The 18,465-nt window shown below is 48.8% G+C and overlaps 1 protein-coding gene across 3 annotated transcripts in view; it reads right to left on the reverse strand.

Moving 5' to 3' along the window:
- Nucleotides 1-479: 479 nt before the first annotated feature.
- Nucleotides 480-18,465, reverse strand: part of LOC109402682 (facilitated trehalose transporter Tret1) — an 81,245-nt gene continuing 63,259 nt past the window's right edge. For 2 of the 3 annotated variants that reach the window (XM_062844436.1, XM_019675386.3), the window contains exons 2-3: nucleotides 15,033-15,650; nucleotides 480-1,839 (exon numbers count right to left, since the gene is read on the reverse strand). In XM_062844436.1, coding sequence (XP_062700420.1) covers nucleotides 988-1,839; nucleotides 15,033-15,638 — 1,458 coding nt within the window. In that variant the 5' untranslated portion in view covers nucleotides 15,639-15,650 and the 3' untranslated portion in view covers nucleotides 480-987. Of the gene's footprint in view, nucleotides 1,840-15,032; nucleotides 15,651-15,730; nucleotides 16,247-18,465 lie in introns of those variants that run through there. The other variant, XM_062844435.1, reaches the window with a different exon arrangement.

The raw sequence follows: 18,465 nt of genomic DNA on the forward strand, positions 1-18,465 counted from the left end.
GAATGCCCCACGAGCTTCTGTAGGAGTTCTCGAGGAATTCCTGGAGAAATTCCCGTAGATCTCCTACAGGGATTCCCAAGAAACTCCTGAAGAAATTCTCCGGAAGGCTCCTGTAGGAACTCCCAAGGAACACGTGGAGTGATTCCGAGGAACACCTGGAGGAATTCCTGAGGATCTCCTAGAGGAATTCCAAAGGAACTCCTGAAGGAATTCTCGAGGATTTCCTGGAGAAATTCTAGGCAAACTCCTGGAGGAGTTCCCAAGAAACTCTTGATCGAATTTCTGGAGGAATTACTGATGAAATTCCCGTGGAAATTCTGGAGGGATTCCCGAAAAACTATCAGAGAAATCTTACCGGTCAGGCCGGACTTCAGTGGAGAAATCACATCATAAAAGCCACATTTATTTGAAGCAATTCTTGATATTGCCAAGGTTTATTCAAATGAAGTTTTTCTTTCTCAATAAAGTTTTCGAACTCATCAGTTTTCAGTGTTTTATTGTTTAATCATATTTCGCACAAGGGATCTACCATACATCAGTAAAGTTGAACAGTCGACTAACGGAATACCACATGCACTAATTTGCCGACTCTACCAACTACAATAGACCCCCATAAAACTGTTACACGATTATGATAACGACGTAACATGACATTCCCGACCTGAAATTCGGAAGTGGGTTTACACAGTTAATCCTCGTGATGGTTGGATATATTGCTATCACTCAAATCTCTCTCGTGAGCACTCACAATGCACTCATCCGCTACTTTGCTATACATAAATTACTATCGTTAACATTAAAAAAAATCGATAATACATATCAGTAGCACACCGGGCCTCTGCCTCTCTCTCTCTCTCTCAGTCGAGTGAAGTGATGTTTCAGTTCCTTAGACTTTCGGCTTAGCAGTATATCTAGTAGAGTTGGCCTCAAACGTTGGAAAATATGTACAATATAAATATAGCCTACAATCGAGAGTGCCCGCACTTCTTAACGGGTTTCGGGTTTCTCGTCGTCCTCCATCGCTGGATTGCTGTGGCCACTGGAGCGTCGCACCTTTTCGCCGGAGAGCATTCGCTGGATTTCCGCCAGGGTGATGCCCTTGGTTTCCGGTACAATGAAGAACACAAACACGGTGCCGAGGAGTGATAGGCCGGAGAACAACCAGAACACTCCGGCGATGCCGAGGGCATCCCGAAGGTTGGTGAAGACCTTCGTTACGAGGAAAGCGAGCAGCCAGTTGAACACACCGGCCAGAGGGCTGACGTAGGCCTTAACGTTGTTGGCGAACAGTTCGCCGACCATGAGCCACGGGATCGGTCCGAAACCGATGGAGAACATGGCGATGAACAGACACACGGCCAGGACCGGGAGCCAGCCGAGGTTTGCCACCTGGGAGGCGTCGTCTTCCTTGAGCTGGAAGTACACGGCGAGGAGGATGGTGGAGACGGCCATGAAGAAGTCCGAGATCATCAGCAGGATTCGCCGGCCGGCTTTGTCCACGATGAACGTGGCGAGGAGTGTCGCAACGACCTGGATAACACCGACGATGATCGTGGCCGCGGTGGCTTCCAGCCCGGTGTTGGCATCGTCGAAGATGGTCGTGGTGTAGAAGATGACGGCGTTGATACCGGACAGCTGCTGGAAGAACATTAGGCCAAGGGAGATGATTAGTGCCCGGATGGTGGCACGCTGCTTGAAGCCTTGGACGAAGGTGATCTTATCCTCGCGAATTTTGGCATCTTCGGCTTTCAGTTCTTCGATCTCGGCCCGTTCGTCGTAGCGGTTTCCGCGAAGCCACTTAAGGGATTTGGACGCATCATCCTCGCGGTTCTTTTCGATCTAGAAAGAAGAAGAATTGTTGGGTTAAATTGGCTGAATTATGTATTAAGCGTTGACATAGTCGGTGGTATTTTTTTTTCTAAATTCTCTTCCAGAATCTTGCAGACTTCTCAACAAGAACCCTGAAGGATTCTGTTCAAAAATTCTGAAGGATTCTCTCCATGAATACTGAAGAACTCTCTCCAAGAATTCCGAAGGAATCCAATACTTCTAAAGAATTCTCTCCAAGAATCCGGAAGGATTCTCTCCGAAGAATCCGGAAGGATTCTCTCCGAAGAATCCGAAAGGATTCTCTCCGAAGAATCCGAAAGGATTCTCTCCGAAGAATCCGAAAGGATTCTCTCCGAAGAATCCGAAAGGATTCTCTCCGAAGCATCCGGAAGGATTCTCCCCGAAGAATCGGGAAGGATTCTCCCCGAAGAATCCGGAAGGATTCTCTCCGAAGAATCCGGAAGGATTCTCCCCGAAGAATCCGGAAGGATTCTCCCCGAAGAATCCGGAAGGATTCTCCCCGAAGAATCCGGAAGGATTCTCCCCGAAGAATCCGGAAGGATTCTCCCCGAAGAATCCGGAAGGATTCTCTCCGAAGAATCCGGAAGGATTCTCTCCGAAGAATCCGGAAGGATTCTCTCCGAAGAATCCGGAAGGGTTCTCTCCGAAGAATTCGGAAGGATTCTCTCCGAAGAATCCGGAAGGATTCTCTCCGAAGAATTCGGAAGGATTCTCTCCGAAGAATCCGGAAGGATTCTCTCCGAAGAATTCGGAAGGATTCTCTCCGAAGAATTCGGAAGGATTCTCTCCGAAGAATCCGGAAGGATTCTCTCCGAAGAATCCGGAAGGATTCTCTCCGAAGAATCCGGAAGGATTCTCTCCGAAGAATCCGGAAGGATTCTCTCCGAAGAATCCGGAAGGATTCTCTCCGAAGAATCCGGAAGGATTCTCTCCGAAGAATCCGGAAGGATTCTCTCCGAAGAATCCGGAAGGATTCTCTCCGAAGAATCCGGAAGGATTCTCTCCGAAGAATCCGGAAGGATTCTCTCCGAAGAATCCGGAAGGATTCTCTCCGAAGAATCCGGAAGGATTCTCTCCGAAGAATCCGGAAGGATTCTCTCCGAAGAATCCGGAAGGATTCTCTCCGAAGAATCCGGAAGGATTCTCTCCGAAGAATCCGGAAGGATTCTCTCCGAAGAATCCGGAAGGATTCTCTCCGAAGAATCCGGAAGGATTCTCTCCGAAGAATCCGGAAGGATTCTCTCCGAAGAATCCGGAAGGATTCTCTCCGAAGAATCCGGAAGGATTCTCTCCGAAGAATCCGGAAGGATTCTCTCCGAAGAATCCGGAAGGATTCTCTTCGAAGAATCCGGAAGGATTCTCTCCGAAGAATCCGGAAGGATTCTCTCCGAAGAATCCGGAAGGATTCTCTCCGAAGAATTCGGAAGGATTCTCTCCGAAGAATTCGGAAGGATTCTCTCCGAAGAATTCGGAAGGATTCTCTCCGAAGAATTCGGAAGGATTCTCTCCGAAGAATTCGGAAGGATTCTCTCCGAAGAATTCGGAAGGATTCTCTCCGAAGAATCCGGAAGGATTCTCTCCGAAGAATTCGGAAGGATTCTCTCCGAAGAATCCGGAAGGATTCTCTCCGAAGAATCCGGAAGGATTCTCTCCGAAGAATCCGGAAGGATTCTCTCCGAAGAATCCGGAAGGATTCTCTCCGAAGAATCCGGAAGGATTCTCTCCGAAGAATCCGGAAGGATTCTCTCCGAAGAATCCGGAAGGATTCTCTCCGAAGAATCCGGAAGGATTCTCTCCGAAGAATCCGGAAGGATTCTCTCCGAAGAATCCGGAAGGATTCTCTCCGAAGAATCCGGAAGGATTCTCTCCGAAGAATCCGGAAGGATTCTCTCCGAAGAATCCGGAAGGATTCTCTCCGAAGAATCCGGAAGGATTCTCTCCGAAGAATCCGGAAGGATTCTCTCCGAAGAATCCGGAAGGATTCTCTCCGAAGAATCCGGAAGGATTCTCTCCGAAGAATCCGGAAGGATTCTCTCCGAAGAATCCGGAAGGATTCTCTCCGAAGAATCCGGAAGGATTCTCTCCGAAGAATCCGGAAGGATTCTCTCCGAAGAATTCGGAAGGATTCTCTCCGAAGAATCCGGAAGGATTCTCTCCGAAGAATTCGGAAGGATTCTCTCCGAAGAATCCGGAAGGATTCTCTCCGAAGAATTCGGAAGGATTCTCTCCGAAGAATTCGGAAGGATTCTCTCCGAAGAATCCGGAAGGATTCTCTCCGAAGAATCCGGAAGGATTCTCTCCGAAGAATCCGGAAGGATTCTCTCCGAAGAATCCGGAAGGATTCTCTCCGAAGAATCCGGAAGGATTCTCTTCGAAGAATCCGGAAGGATTCTCTCCGAAGAATTCGGAAGGATTCTCTCCGAAGAATCCGGAAGGATTCTCTCCGAAGAATCCGGAAGGATTCTCTCCGAAGAATCCGGAAGGATTCTCTCCGAAGAATCCGGAAGGATTCTCTCCGAAGAATCCGGAAGGATTCTCTTCGAAGAATCCGGAAGGATTCTCTCCGAAGAATTCGGAAGGATTCTCTCCGAAGAATCCGGAAGGATTCTCTCCGAAGAATTCGGAAGGATTCTCTCCGAAGAATCCGGAAGGATTCTCTCCGAAGAATTCGGAAGGATTCTCTCCGAAGAATCCGGAAGGATTCTCTCCGAAGAATCCGGAAGGATTCTCTCCGAAGAATCCGGAAGGATTCTCTCCGAAGAATCCGGAAGGATTCTCTCCGAAGAATCCGGAAGGATTCTCTCCGAAGAATCCGGAAGGATTCTCTCCGAAGAATCCGGAAGGATTCTCTCCGAAGAATCCGGAAGGATTCTCTTCGAAGAATCCGGAAGGATTCTCTCCGAAGAATCCGGAAGGATTCTCTCCGAAGAATCCGGAAGGATTCTCTCCGAAGAATTCGGAAGGATTCTCTCCGAAGAATTCGGAAGGATTCTCTCCGAAGAATCCGGAAGGATTCTCTCCGAAGAATCCGGAAGGATTCTCTCCGAAGAATCCGGAAGGATTCTCTCCGAAGAATCCGGAAGGATTCTCTCCGAAGAATCCGGAAGGATTCTCTCCGAAGAATCCGGAAGGATTCTCTCCGAAGAATCCGGAAGGATTCTCTCCGAAGAATTCGGAAGGATTCTCTCCGAAGAATCCGGAAGGATTCTCTCCGAAGAATTCGGAAGGATTCTCTCCGAAGAATTCGGAAGGATTCTCTCCGAAGAATCCGGAAGGATTCTCTCCGAAGAATCCGGAAGGATTCTCTCCGAAGAATCCGGAAGGATTCTCTCCGAAGAATCCGGAAGGATTCTCTCCGAAGAATCCGGAAGGATTCTCTCCGAAGAATCCGGAAGGATTCTCTCCGAAGAATCCGGAAGGATTCTCTCCGAAGAATCCGGAAGGATTCTCTCCGAAGAATCCGGAAGGATTCTCTCCGAAGAATCCGGAAGGATTCTCTCCGAAGAATCCGGAAGGATTCTCTCCGAAGAATCCGGAAGGATTCTCTCCGAAGAATCCGGAAGGATTCTCTCCGAAGAATCCGGAAGGATTCTCTCCGAAGAATCCGGAAGGATTCTCTCCGAAGAATCCGGAAGGATTCTCTCCGAAGAATCCGGAAGGATTCTCTCCGAAGAATCCGGAAGGATTCTCTCCGAAGAATCCGGAAGGATTCTCTCCGAAGAATCCGGAAGGATTCTCTCCGAAGAATCCGGAAGGATTCTCTCCGAAGAATTCGGAAGGATTCTCTCCGAAGAATCCGGAAGGATTCTCTCCGAAGAATTCGGAAGGATTCTCTCCGAAGAATCCGGAAGGATTCTCTCCGAAGAATTCGGAAGGATTCTCTCCGAAGAATTCGGAAGGATTCTCTCCGAAGAATCCGGAAGGATTCTCTCCGAAGAATCCGGAAGGATTCTCTCCGAAGAATCCGGAAGGATTCTCTCCGAAGAATCCGGAAGGATTCTCTCCGAAGAATCCGGAAGGATTCTCTTCGAAGAATCCGGAAGGATTCTCTCCGAAGAATTCGGAAGGATTCTCTCCGAAGAATCCGGAAGGATTCTCTCCGAAGAATCCGGAAGGATTCTCTCCGAAGAATCCGGAAGGATTCTCTCCGAAGAATCCGGAAGGATTCTCTCCGAAGAATCCGGAAGGATTCTCTTCGAAGAATCCGGAAGGATTCTCTCCGAAGAATTCGGAAGGATTCTCTCCGAAGAATCCGGAAGGATTCTCTCCGAAGAATTCGGAAGGATTCTCTCCGAAGAATCCGGAAGGATTCTCTCCGAAGAATTCGGAAGGATTCTCTCCGAAGAATCCGGAAGGATTCTCTCCGAAGAATCCGGAAGGATTCTCTCCGAAGAATCCGGAAGGATTCTCTCCGAAGAATCCGGAAGGATTCTCTCCGAAGAATCCGGAAGGATTCTCTCCGAAGAATCCGGAAGGATTCTCTCCGAAGAATCCGGAAGGATTCTCTCCGAAGAATCCGGAAGGATTCTCTTCGAAGAATCCGGAAGGATTCTCTCCGAAGAATCCGGAAGGATTCTCTCCGAAGAATCCGGAAGGATTCTCTCCGAAGAATTCGGAAGGATTCTCTCCGAAGAATTCGGAAGGATTCTCTCCGAAGAATTCGGAAGGATTCTCTCCGAAGAATTCGGAAGGATTCTCTCCGAAGAATTCGGAAGGATTCTCTCCGAAGAATTCGGAAGGATTCTCTCCGAAGAATCCGGAAGGATTCTCTCCGAAGAATTCGGAAGGATTCTCTCCGAAGAATCCGGAAGGATTCTCTCCGAAGAATCCGGAAGGATTCTCTCCGAAGAATCCGGAAGGATTCTCTCCGAAGAATCCGGAAGGATTCTCTCCGAAGAATCCGGAAGGATTCTCTCCGAAGAATCCGGAAGGATTCTCTCCGAAGAATCCGGAAGGATTCTCTCCGAAGAATCCGGAAGGATTCTCTCCGAAGAATCCGGAAGGATTCTCTCCGAAGAATCCGGAAGGATTCTCTCCGAAGAATCCGGAAGGATTCTCTCCGAAGAATCCGGAAGGATTCTCTCCGAAGAATCCGGAAGGATTCTCTCCGAAGAATCCGGAAGGATTCTCTCCGAAGAATCCGGAAGGATTCTCTCCGAAGAATCCGGAAGGATTCTCTCCGAAGAATCCGGAAGGATTCTCTCCGAAGAATCCGGAAGGATTCTCTCCGAAGAATCCGGAAGGATTCTCTCCGAAGAATTCGGAAGGATTCTCTCCGAAGAATCCGGAAGGATTCTCTCCGAAGAATTCGGAAGGATTCTCTCCGAAGAATCCGGAAGGATTCTCTCCGAAGAATTCGGAAGGATTCTCTCCGAAGAATTCGGAAGGATTCTCTCCGAAGAATCCGGAAGGATTCTCTCCGAAGAATCCGGAAGGATTCTCTCCGAAGAATCCGGAAGGATTCTCTCCGAAGAATCCGGAAGGATTCTCTCCGAAGAATCCGGAAGGATTCTCTCCGAAGAATCCGGAAGGATTCTCTCCGAAGAATCCGGAAGGATTCTCTCCGAAGAATCCGGAAGGATTCTCTCCGAAGAATCCGGAAGGATTCTCTCCGAAGAATCCGGAAGGATTCTCTCCGAAGAATCCGGAAGGATTCTCTCCGAAGAATCCGGAAGGATTCTCTCCGAAGAATCCGGAAGGATTCTCTCCGAAGAATCCGGAAGGATTCTCTCCGAAGAATCCGGAAGGATTCTCTCCGAAGAATCCGGAAGGATTCTCTCCGAAGAATCCGGAAGGATTCTCTCCGAAGAATCCGGAAGGATTCTCTCCGAAGAATCCGGAAGGATTCTCTCCGAAGAATCCGGAAGGATTCTCTCCGAAGAATCCGGAAGGATTCTCTCCGAAGAATCCGGAAGGATTCTCTCCGAAGAATCCGGAAGGATTCTCTCCGAAGAATCCGGAAGGATTCTCTCCGAAGAATCCGGAAGGATTCTCTCCGAAGAATTCGGAAGGATTCTCTCCGAAGAATCCGGAAGGATTCTCTCCGAAGAATTCGGAAGGATTCTCTCCGAAGAATTCGGAAGGATTCTCTCCGAAGAATCCGGAAGGATTCTCTCCGAAGAATCCGGAAGGATTCTCTCCGAAGAATCCGGAAGGATTCTCTCCGAAGAATCCGGAAGGATTCTCTCCGAAGAATCCGGAAGGATTCTCTCCGAAGAATCGGAAGGATTCTCTCCGAAGAATTCGGAAGGATTCTCTCCGAAGAATTCGGAAGGATTCTCTCCGAAGAATCCGGAAGGATTCTCTCCGAAGAATCCGGAAGGATTCTCTCCGAAGAATCCGGAAGGATTCTCTCCGAAGAATCCGGAAGGATTCTCTCCGAAGAATCCGGAAGGATTCTCTCCGAAGAATCCGGAAGGATTCTCTCCGAAGAATCCGGAAGGATTCTCTCCGAAGAATCCGGAAGGATTCTCTCCGAAGAATCCGGAAGGATTCTCTCCGAAGAATCCGGAAGGATTCTCTCCGAAGAATCCGGAAGGATTCTCTCCGAAGAATCCGGAAGGATTCTCTCCGAAGAATCCGGAAGGATTCTCTCCGAAGAATCCGGAAGGATTCTCTCCGAAGAATCCGGAAGGATTCTCTCCGAAGAATCCGGAAGGATTCTCTCCGAAGAATCCGGAAGGATTCTCTCCGAAGAATCCGGAAGGATTCTCTCCGAAGAATCCGGAAGGATTCTCTCCGAAGAATCCGGAAGGATTCTCTCCGAAGAATCCGGAAGGATTCTCTCCGAAGAATCCGGAAGGATTCTCTTCGAAGAATCCGGAAGGATTCTCTCCGAAGAATCCGGAAGGATTCTCTCCGAAGAATCCGGAAGGATTCTCTCCGAAGAATTCGGAAGGATTCTCTCCGAAGAATTCGGAAGGATTCTCTCCGAAGAATTCGGAAGGATTCTCTCCGAAGAATTCGGAAGGATTCTCTCCGAAGAATCCGGAAGGATTCTCTCCGAAGAATCCGGAAGGATTCTCTCCGAAGAATCCGGAAGGATTCTCTCCGAAGAATCCGGAAGGATTCTCTCCGAAGAATCCGGAAGGATTCTCTCCGAAGAATCCGGAAGGATTCTCTCCGAAGAATCCGGAAGGATTCTCTCCGAAGAATCCGGAAGGATTCTCTCCGAAGAATCCGGAAGGATTCTCTCCGAAGAATCCGGAAGGATTCTCTCCGAAGAATCCGGAAGGATTCTCTCCGAAGAATCCGGAAGGATTCTCTCCGAAGAATCCGGAAGGATTCTCTCCGAAGAATCCGAAAGGATTCTCTCCGAAGAATCCGGAAGGATTCTCTCCGAAGAATTCGGAAGGATTCTCTCCGAAGAATTCGGAAGGATTCTCTCCGAAGAATCCGGAAGGATTCTCTCCGAAGAATCCAGAAGGATTCTCTCCGAAAAATCCCGGAGGATTCTCTCCGAAGAATCCCGGAGGATTCTCTCCGAAGAATCCCGGAGGATTCTCTCCGAAGAATCCGGAAGGTTTCTCTCCGAAGAATCCGGAAGGATACTCTCCGAAGAATCCGGAAGGATACTCTCTGAAGAATCTGGAAGGATTCCCTCCGAAGAATCCGAAAGGGTTCTCTCCGAAGAATCCTAAAGAATTCTCTCCGAAGAATCCGGAAGGATTCTCTCCGAAGAATCCGGAAGGATTCTCTCCGAAGAATCCGGAAGGATTTTCTCCGAAGAATCCGGAAGGATTCGCTTCGAAGAATCCGGAAGGTTTCTCTCCGAAGAATCCGGAAGGATTCTCTCCGAAGAATCCGGAAGGATACTCTCCGAAAAATCCGGAAGGATACTCTCCGAAGAATCTGGAAGGATTCTCTCCGAAGAATCCGGAAGGATTCGCTTCGAAGAATCCGGAAGGTTTCTCTCCGAAGAATCCGGAAGGTTTCTCTCCGAAGAATCCGGAAGGATACTCTCTGAAGAATCTGGAAGGATTCTCTCCGAAGAATCCGAAAGGGTTCTCTCCGAAGAATCCTAAAGAATTCTCTCCGAAGAATCCGGAAGGATTCTCACCGAAGAATCCGGAAGGATTCTCTCCGAAGAATCCGGAAGGATTCTCTCCGAAGAATCCGGAAGGATTCTCTCCGAAGAATCCGGAAGGATTCTCTCCGAAGAATCCGGAAGGATTCTCTCCGAAGAATCCGGAAGGATTCTCTCCGAAGAATCCGGAAGGATTCTCTCCGAAGAATCCAGAAGGATTCTCTCCGAAGAATCCGGAAGGATTCTCTCCGAAGAATCCGGAAGGATTCTCTCCGAAGAATCCGGAAGGATTCTCTCCGAAGAATCCGGAAGGATTCTCTCCGAAGAATCCGGAAGGATTCTCTCCGAAGAATCCGGAAGGATTCTCTCCGAAGAATCCGGAAGGATTCTCTCCGAAGAATCCGGAAGGATTCTCTCCGAAGAATCCGGAAGGATTCTCTCCGAAGAATCCGGAAGGATTCTCTCCGAAGAATCCGGAAGGATTCTCTCCGAAGAATCCGGAAGGATTCTCTCCGAAGAATCCGGAAGGATTCTCTCCGAAGAATCCGGAAGGATTCTCTCCGAAGAATCCGGAAGGATTCTCTCCGAAGAATCCGGAAGGATTCTCTCCGAAGAATCCGGAAGGATTCTCTCCGAAGAATCCGGAAGGATTCTCTCCGAAGAATCCGGAAGGATTCTCTCCGAAGAATCCGGAAGGATTCTCTCCGAAGAATCCGGAAGGATTCTCTCCGAAGAATCCGGAAGGATTCTCTCCGAAGAATCCGGAAGGATTCTCTCCGAAGAATCCGGAAGGATTCTCTCCGAAGAATCCGGAAGGATTCTCTCCGAAGAATCCGGAAGGATTCTCTCCGAAGAATCCGGAAGGATTTTCTCCGAAGAATCCGGGAGGATTCTCTCCGAAGAATCCGGGAGGATTCTCTCCGAAGAATCCGGGAGGATTCTCTCCGAAGAATCCGGGAGGATTCTCTCCGAAGAATCCGGGAGGATTCTCTCCGAAGAATCCGGGAGGATTCTCTCCGAAGAATCCGGGAGGATTCTCTCCTTTGACAGATACGCGAAGAATCCGGGAGGATTCTCTCCGAAGAATCCGGGAGGATTCTCTCCGAAGAATCCGGGAGGATTCTCTCCGAAGAATCCGGGAGGATTCTCTCCAAGAATCCGGAAGGATTCTCTCCGAAGAATCCGGGAGGATTCTCTCCAAGAACCCGGGAGGATTTTCTCCAAGAATCCGGAAGGATTCTCTCCAAGAATCCGACAGGATTCTCTCCAAGAGTCCGGCAGGATTCTCTCCAAGAATCCGGCAGGATTCTCTTAAAGAATCCGGCAGGATTCTCTCCAAGAATCCGGAAGGATTCTTTCCGAAGAATCCGGAAGGATTCTCTCCGAGGAATCCTGAAGGGCTCTCTCCGAAGAATCCGGAAGGATTTTTTCCGAAGAAATCTGAAGGATTCTCTCCGAAGAATCCGGGAGGATTCTCTCCGAAGTATCCGGGAGGATTCTCTCCGAAGAATCCGGGAGGATTCTCTCCGAAGAATCCGGAAGGATTCTCTCCGAAAAATCCGGAAGGATTCTCTCCGAAGAATCCGGAAGGATTCTCTCCGAAGAATCCGGAAGGATTCTCTCCGAAGAATCCGGAAGGATTCTCTCCGAAGAATCCGGAAGGATTCTCTCCGAAGAATCCGGAAGGATTCTCTCCGAAGAATCCGGAAGGATTCTCTCCGAAGAACCCGGAAGGATTCTCTCCGAAGAATCCGGAAGGATTCTCTCCGAAGAATCCGGAAGGATTCTCTCCGAAGAATCCGGAAGGATTCTCTCCGAAGAAACCGGAAGGATTCTCTCCAAGAATCCGGAAGGATTCTCTCCAGGAACCCGGAAGGATTCTCTCCAAGAATACGGAAGGATTCTCTCCAAATAATCAGGAAGGATTCTCTCCGAAGAATCCGAAAGGATTCTCTCCGAAGAATCCGGAAGGATTCTCTCCGAAGAATCCGGAAGGATTCTCTCCGAAGAATCCGGAAGGATTCTCTCCGAAGAATCCGGAAGGATTCTCTCCGAAGAATCCGGGAGGATTCTCTCCGAAGAATCCGGGAGGATTCTCTCCGAAGAATCCGGGAGGATTCTCTCCGAAGAATCCGGGAGGATTCTCTCCGAAGAATCCGGGAGGATTCTCTCCGAAGAATCCGGGAGGATTCTCTCCGAAGAATCCGGAAGCATTCTCTCCGAAGAATCCGGGAGGATTCTCTCCGAAGAATCCGGGAGGATTCTCTCCGAAGAATCCGGGAGCATTCTCTCCGAAGAATCCGGGAGCATTCTCTCCGAAGAATCCGGGAGCATTCTCTCCGAAGAATCCGGGAAGATTCTCTCCGAAGAATCCGAGAGGATTCTCTCCGAAGAATCCGGGAGGATTCTCTCCAAAGAATCCGGGAGGATTCTCTCCGAAGAATCCGGGAGGATTCTCTCCGAAGAATCCGGAAGGATTCTCTCCGAAGAATCCGGAAGGATTCTCTCCGAAGAATCCGGAAGGATTCTCTCCGAAGAATCCGGAAGGATTCTCTCCGATGAATCCGGAAGGATTCTCTCCGAAGAATCCGGAAGGATTCTCTCCGAAGAATCCGGAAGGATTCTCTCCGAAGAATCCGGAAGGATTCTCTCCGAAGAATCCGGAAGGATTCTCTCCGAAGAATCCGGAAGGATTCTCTCCGAAGAATCCGGAAGGATTCTCTCCGAAGAATCCGGAAGGATTCTCTCCGAAGAATCCGGAAGGATTCTCTCCGAAGAATCCGGAAGGATTCTCTCCGAAGAATCCGGAAGGATTCTCTCCGAAGAATCCGGAAGGATTCTCTCCGAAGAATCCGGAAGGATTCTCTCCGAAGAATCCGGAAGGATTCTCTCCGAAGAATCCGGAAGGATTCTCTCCGAAGAATCCGGAAGGATTCTCTCCGAAGAATCCGGAAGGATTCTCTCCGAAGAATCCGGAAGGATTCTCTCCGAAGAATCCGGGAGGATTCTCTCCGAAGAATCCGGGAGCATTCTCTCCGAAGAATCCGGGAGCATTCTCTCCGAAAAATCCGGGAAGATTCTCTCCGAAGAATCCGAGAGGATTCTCTCCGAAGAATCCGGAAGGATTCTCTCCGAAGAATCCGGGAGGATTCTCTCCGAAGAATCCGGAAGGATTCTCTCCGAAGAATCCGGAAGGATTCTCTCCGAAGAATCCGGAAGGATTCTCTCCGAAGAATCCGAAGGATTCTCTCCGAAGAATCCGGAAGGATTCTCTCCGAAGAATCCGGAAGGATTCTCTCCGAAGAATCCGGAAGGATTCTCTCCGAAGAATCCGGAAGGATTCTTTTCGAAAAATCCGGAAGGATTCTCTCCGAAGAATCCGGAAGGATTCTCTCCGAAAAATCCGGAAGGATTCTCTCCGAAGAATCCGGAAGGATTCTCTCCGAAGAATCCGGAAGGATTCTCTCCGAAGAATCCGGGAGGATTCTCTCCGAAGAATCCGGGAGCATTCTCTCCGAAGAATCCGGGAGCATTCTCTCCGAAAAATCCGGGAAGATTCTCTCCGAAGAATCCGAGAGGATTCTCTCCGAAGAATCCGGAAGGATTCTCTCCGAAGAATCCGGAAGGATTCTCTCCGAAGAATCCGGGAGGATTCTCTCCGAAGAATCCGGAAGGATTCTCTCCGAAGAATCCGGAAGGATTCTCTCCGAAGAATCCGGAAGGATTCTCTCCGAAGAATCCGGAAGGATTCTCTCCGAAGAATCCGGAAGGATTCTCTCCGAAGAATCCGGAAGGATTCTCTCCGAAGAATCCGGAAGGATTCTCTCCGAAGAATCCGGAAGGATTCTCTCCGAAGAATCCGGAAGGATTCTTTTCGAAAAATCCGGAAGGATTCTCTCCGAAGAATCCGGAAGGATTCTCTCCGAAAAATCCGGAAGGATTCTCTCCGAAGAATCCGGAAGGATTCTCTCCGAAGAATCCGGAAGGATTCTCTCCGAAGAATCTGGAAGGATTCTCTCCGAAGAATCCGGAAGGATTCTCTCCGAAGAATCCGGAAGGATTCTCTCCGAAGAATCCGGAAGCATTCGCTCCGAGGAATCCGGAAGGATTCTCTCCGAGGAATCCGGAAGGATTCTCTCCGAGGAATCCGGAAGGATTCTCTCCGAGGAATCCGGAAGGATTCTCTCCGAGGAATCCGGAAGGATTCTCTCCGAGGAATCCGGAAGGATTTTTTCCGAAGAATCCGGAAGGATTCTTTCCGAAGAATCCGGAAGGATTCTTTCCGAAGAATCCGGAAGGATTCTTTCCGAAGAATCCGGAAGGATACTCTCCGAAGAATCCGGAAGGATACTCTCCGAAGAATCCGGAAGGATACTCTCCGAAGAATCCGGAAGGATACTCTCCGAAGAATCCGGAAGGATACTCTCCGAAGAATCCGGAAGGATTCTCTCCGAAGAATCCGGAAGGATTCTCTCCGAAGAATCCGGAAGGATTCTCTCCGAAGAATCCGGAAGGATTCTCTCCGAAGAATCCGGAAGGATTCTCTCCGAAGAATCCGGAAGGATTCTCTCCGAAGAATCCGGAAGGATTCTCTCCGAAGAATCCGGAAGGATTCTCTCCGAAGAATCCGGAAGGATTCTCTCCGAAGAATCCGAAAGGATTCTTTCCGGAGAATCCGGAAGGATTCTTTCCGGAGAATCCGGAAGGATTCTCTCCAAAGAATCCTGAAAGATTTTCTTCAAGATTCCGGAAGAATTCTCTGCGAGAATCCTGAAAGATTCTTTCTACATATCTTGAAGGATTCTCTCCCTGAAGTTCAAGTATCATATGTTCAATAAACTTAGCTCGACGAATTGAGTAAATGTCTGTATGTGTCCATATAACCACAGCTGCAAAGGCATTAGTAATCATAATGATCATAATGAGTGTGACGTGCTCGAGGGGTTCCACCGTGATCCAGGATCTTTCCGTTCAAGAAATCTCCTTGACATTCCTGGGCATAGAGTATCTTAGTTCCTGCCATACAATATACACATAAAATACAGAAAACTAATCTGAGTACCAGGCTGTATCCCAGTGAGGACGTTACGCCAAGAAGAAGAATAAGACCTGATCTTAACGTTGTCAATGCCAAACACTATCAAATTATACTTACAAAGTAGTGAGGACTCTCCGGCATGAAGAAGAAGATCAATCCGAACACCAGCGGAATCACACCGCAGATGATGCTCAGCACCTGTACGTTCACAGCGGCACCGACTCCATACACGAACAGAATACCGATGGTGACCAGCAGCTGGAAGAACGTTCCCAGCGTTCCACGAATCGAAGACTGTGCAATCTCCGCCGTATAGGTCGGCGCCGCAATACAGAACGCACCACCTCCGATACCGAGGAAGAACCGCCCAACCATCAGCATAGCAACGTTGTTCGCAAAGATGATCAGCAACCAGCCGAGCAGCAGCGGAAGAACCATCGTCAACATGGCCCACTTCCGACCAATCATCTTCATCAGAATCCCAATGGGGAAGCACATGAGCGCCGCACCCAGATTGGCCATCGATCCGATCCAAGAAAAGTCCTCGGTACTGATCGGGAAGCCGTACTCCTGCTTCTGCACCAGTGGAATCTCCGCCGGCGAGGTCCACCCGAGGAAGGTACCGGCTGCCAGGGCACCTCCGGACGCGGCCAGCCCGGCAATGTACTGTGGCAGCTTCCGGCCGGACTCACCGGCCACGTTGTTCACCACGAAGCTGCTCATCGTTTCGCGCGTCTGAAAGAGGAAAATGGTTCGCAAAGTTAGTCAGTTGTGGGTAATTCTCGATCGGCGTGTAATCCACGCGCAGTAGGTACATCATCATCCGGGTGTAAAGTGGCGGCACCGTATGGTCGTGATCCCGAAGCGACTGGGGCAGTCGCTGCCGGGATAGCTGCAGCGATGAGTGGAGTGCGCTCATCATCGGAATTCGTCATTCACGATAAGATAAAAGGTTATCTATTCAGCCAGCGGAGGTAAACTCAATCAAAGTTTGAATGATCGGTCTATCGATTGCCCACCAGCAGTGTGGGGGCTTAGGCGATGACGCTCGCTCTCTAATCACATAGGCTATTGTTACGGTTTGGGGGACGATAATTTGATTCACTTTTCGAAGTGTATGCAAAAAAGTGAGAACACCGTTGTCGTAGTTAACTTCTAAACGAGTCGATCAATCAAATGCTTATTCTGTTTGTTTTAAATACTCAAGTCAATCAGACATTTTTCAATTAAAATTAGATAAAATATTATTTTCAATGTTGTGCCGCAGTCGACGTAGCGGAGGCAGATACTGATGAGTTGCGAATTCTTTGTATCGTTGATCTGGTTATGGTGAATCGTTTGCTTTTGTTTTCATTTTTAAGCCTTGTTCGACTGTGCTTGTGACATGGCACTGCGGCCCCTTTTTGCATTCTTCCATTCATTGGACGCATTTCTGTAAGCGTGTTGCTGAAAGCCGCGCACATATAGCTTCGAACGATGAATGGCAGTCGTTCATTCATGGCTGTGAAGTCATTCATTCGCATTTTAGTACAAAGTTCCCTGTGCAGTGCAGGCGCACTGGCAACACTTGCGAAGCGGCATGAGCATTTGGCGCGCTTTGATCGGTGACACGTGCTCGGTGAAATACATCAATTTCTGCAAATTGTTCTTAGTTGGTAATGATATGGTCAATTGTAAGTGTTGCATAGTTAGTAATTGTAATTGGAATATTAATAAAACTGTAGATTTATGTCCTACAGAAACTCTTGAAGTCTTGCAGGATTGATTCGCGGCAGTGACTCCCACTGTCGGAAAAAAATCGGTAATATAGCACGCCTCAATCAGCTAGATTGTAACTTACAGAGATTATTCCGCATCTACCGTCGGCTTGAGAAGAACACCATAGAAGGTAACCTTCCCAACGACTAATGCGACTCTGTATAGGACTTTAAATGTCTAGGGTCCTTGTCAATTTCTTGGATTCAGAAAAACATTTTCACGAATTCCGTTTAGCTGCTTGGTTTCGCTGATGATATTGATATTATAGCTCGTAAATGAGACGATGGCGGAAACGTACATCCGACTAAAGAGCGAACATGATGACAAAGGGCTCCAGGGAAGATTCTCCGCGCGCGCCACCCCGAATTTATATCGACGGTGATGAAATCGAGGTGGTTGAAGAATTCGTGTACTTGGGCTCACTGGTGACCGCCAACAACGACACCAGCAGAGAAATTCAGAGGCGCATTGTGGCAGGAAATCGTGCTTACTTTGAACTCCGCAGAACTCTACGATCGAATAAAGTTCGCCGTAACACGAAGTTAACTATCTACAAAACGCTGATTAGACCGGTCGTCCTCTATGGGCACGAAACATGGACCCTACGTGCAGAGGACCAACGCGCCCTTGGAGTTTTCGAACGGAAGGTGTTGCGTACCATCTACGGCGGAGTGCAGATGGAAGACGGGACTTGGAGAAGGCGAATGAACCACGAGCTGCATCAGCTGCTGAGAGAACCAACCATCGTCTATACCGCGAAAATCGGGAGGCTACGGTGGGCGGGTCACGTCATCAGGATGTCGGATAGCAACCCGACTAAAATGGTTCTCGAGAGTCATCCGACCGGTACAAGAAGACGTGGCGCGCAGCGAGCTAGGTGGGTCGACCAAGTGGAGGACGATCTGCGGACCCTACGCAGAGTGCGGAACTGGAGACAAACAGCCATGGACCGAGTGGAATGGAGGCGGCTACTATGTACAGCAGATGCCACCCCGGCCTTAGCCTGATTGGTAAGGTAAGTAAGGAATTTGATTGTGTTCAGATCAGTTGGAATACTTCAGATTAGGTATAAGGTTAGTTTACAGGAAAGAAGTAGTGAGTGGTGTTAAGGGGGTATGGGAGGAGGAGGGTGCAATGTTGCCCCCTAAACACCCCCCCCCCTCCTTCTATGCAGTGTTGAAAAGTGTCAGTATCCAGCGTCATTTCCAGCTGAAATTGAGATAAGCAACCATCCTACCATCATTCAATTGATATCAGCTCCAGCATTGATGACGTCAAACCCGACATCAACCTATCATTCACCTGTTTTTATTTTGGCCTCCAAACCCAACATAGTTGTCCGATGTTGGTCCAACAATAGCCCAACATACGATAAAAATTGATCCAAATTTGACCCAACATTGAATATTTTTTTCAGTCTGGCGGAATTTTGAAGGTTTTTCCATGTTTCGTGCCCAGCTAGTCGTTTGAATGACAATTCTGATCTAAGACCCACCAAAACCCCCGCAAACGCCCTCTCCTCCTGAAACTCGTTTCCTTGAAAGCCATCTGAAACTACGCATGACCCCCTTTAAATCGCCTAGTAACTCTCCCTTCTTAAACTTCTTTGCAATATTGTACTCTATTTAGGTAATAAACTGAATCCATTTAGGTAATGAATCCGTTTAGGTAAAAATAAATAGAGGTTTTGGAGTACACTATGCCCAGGGAGTCGCGAAAATTTTCCCGACTGGAACGGGGATCGAAACCGCGATCCTAAGCCTTACCACTAGGCTAACTGGAGACCCTGATG

Source organism: Aedes albopictus, chromosome 1 (genome assembly GCF_035046485.1).
Source record: "Aedes albopictus strain Foshan chromosome 1, AalbF5, whole genome shotgun sequence".
Classification (NCBI taxonomy): domain Eukaryota; kingdom Metazoa; phylum Arthropoda; class Insecta; order Diptera; family Culicidae; genus Aedes; species Aedes albopictus.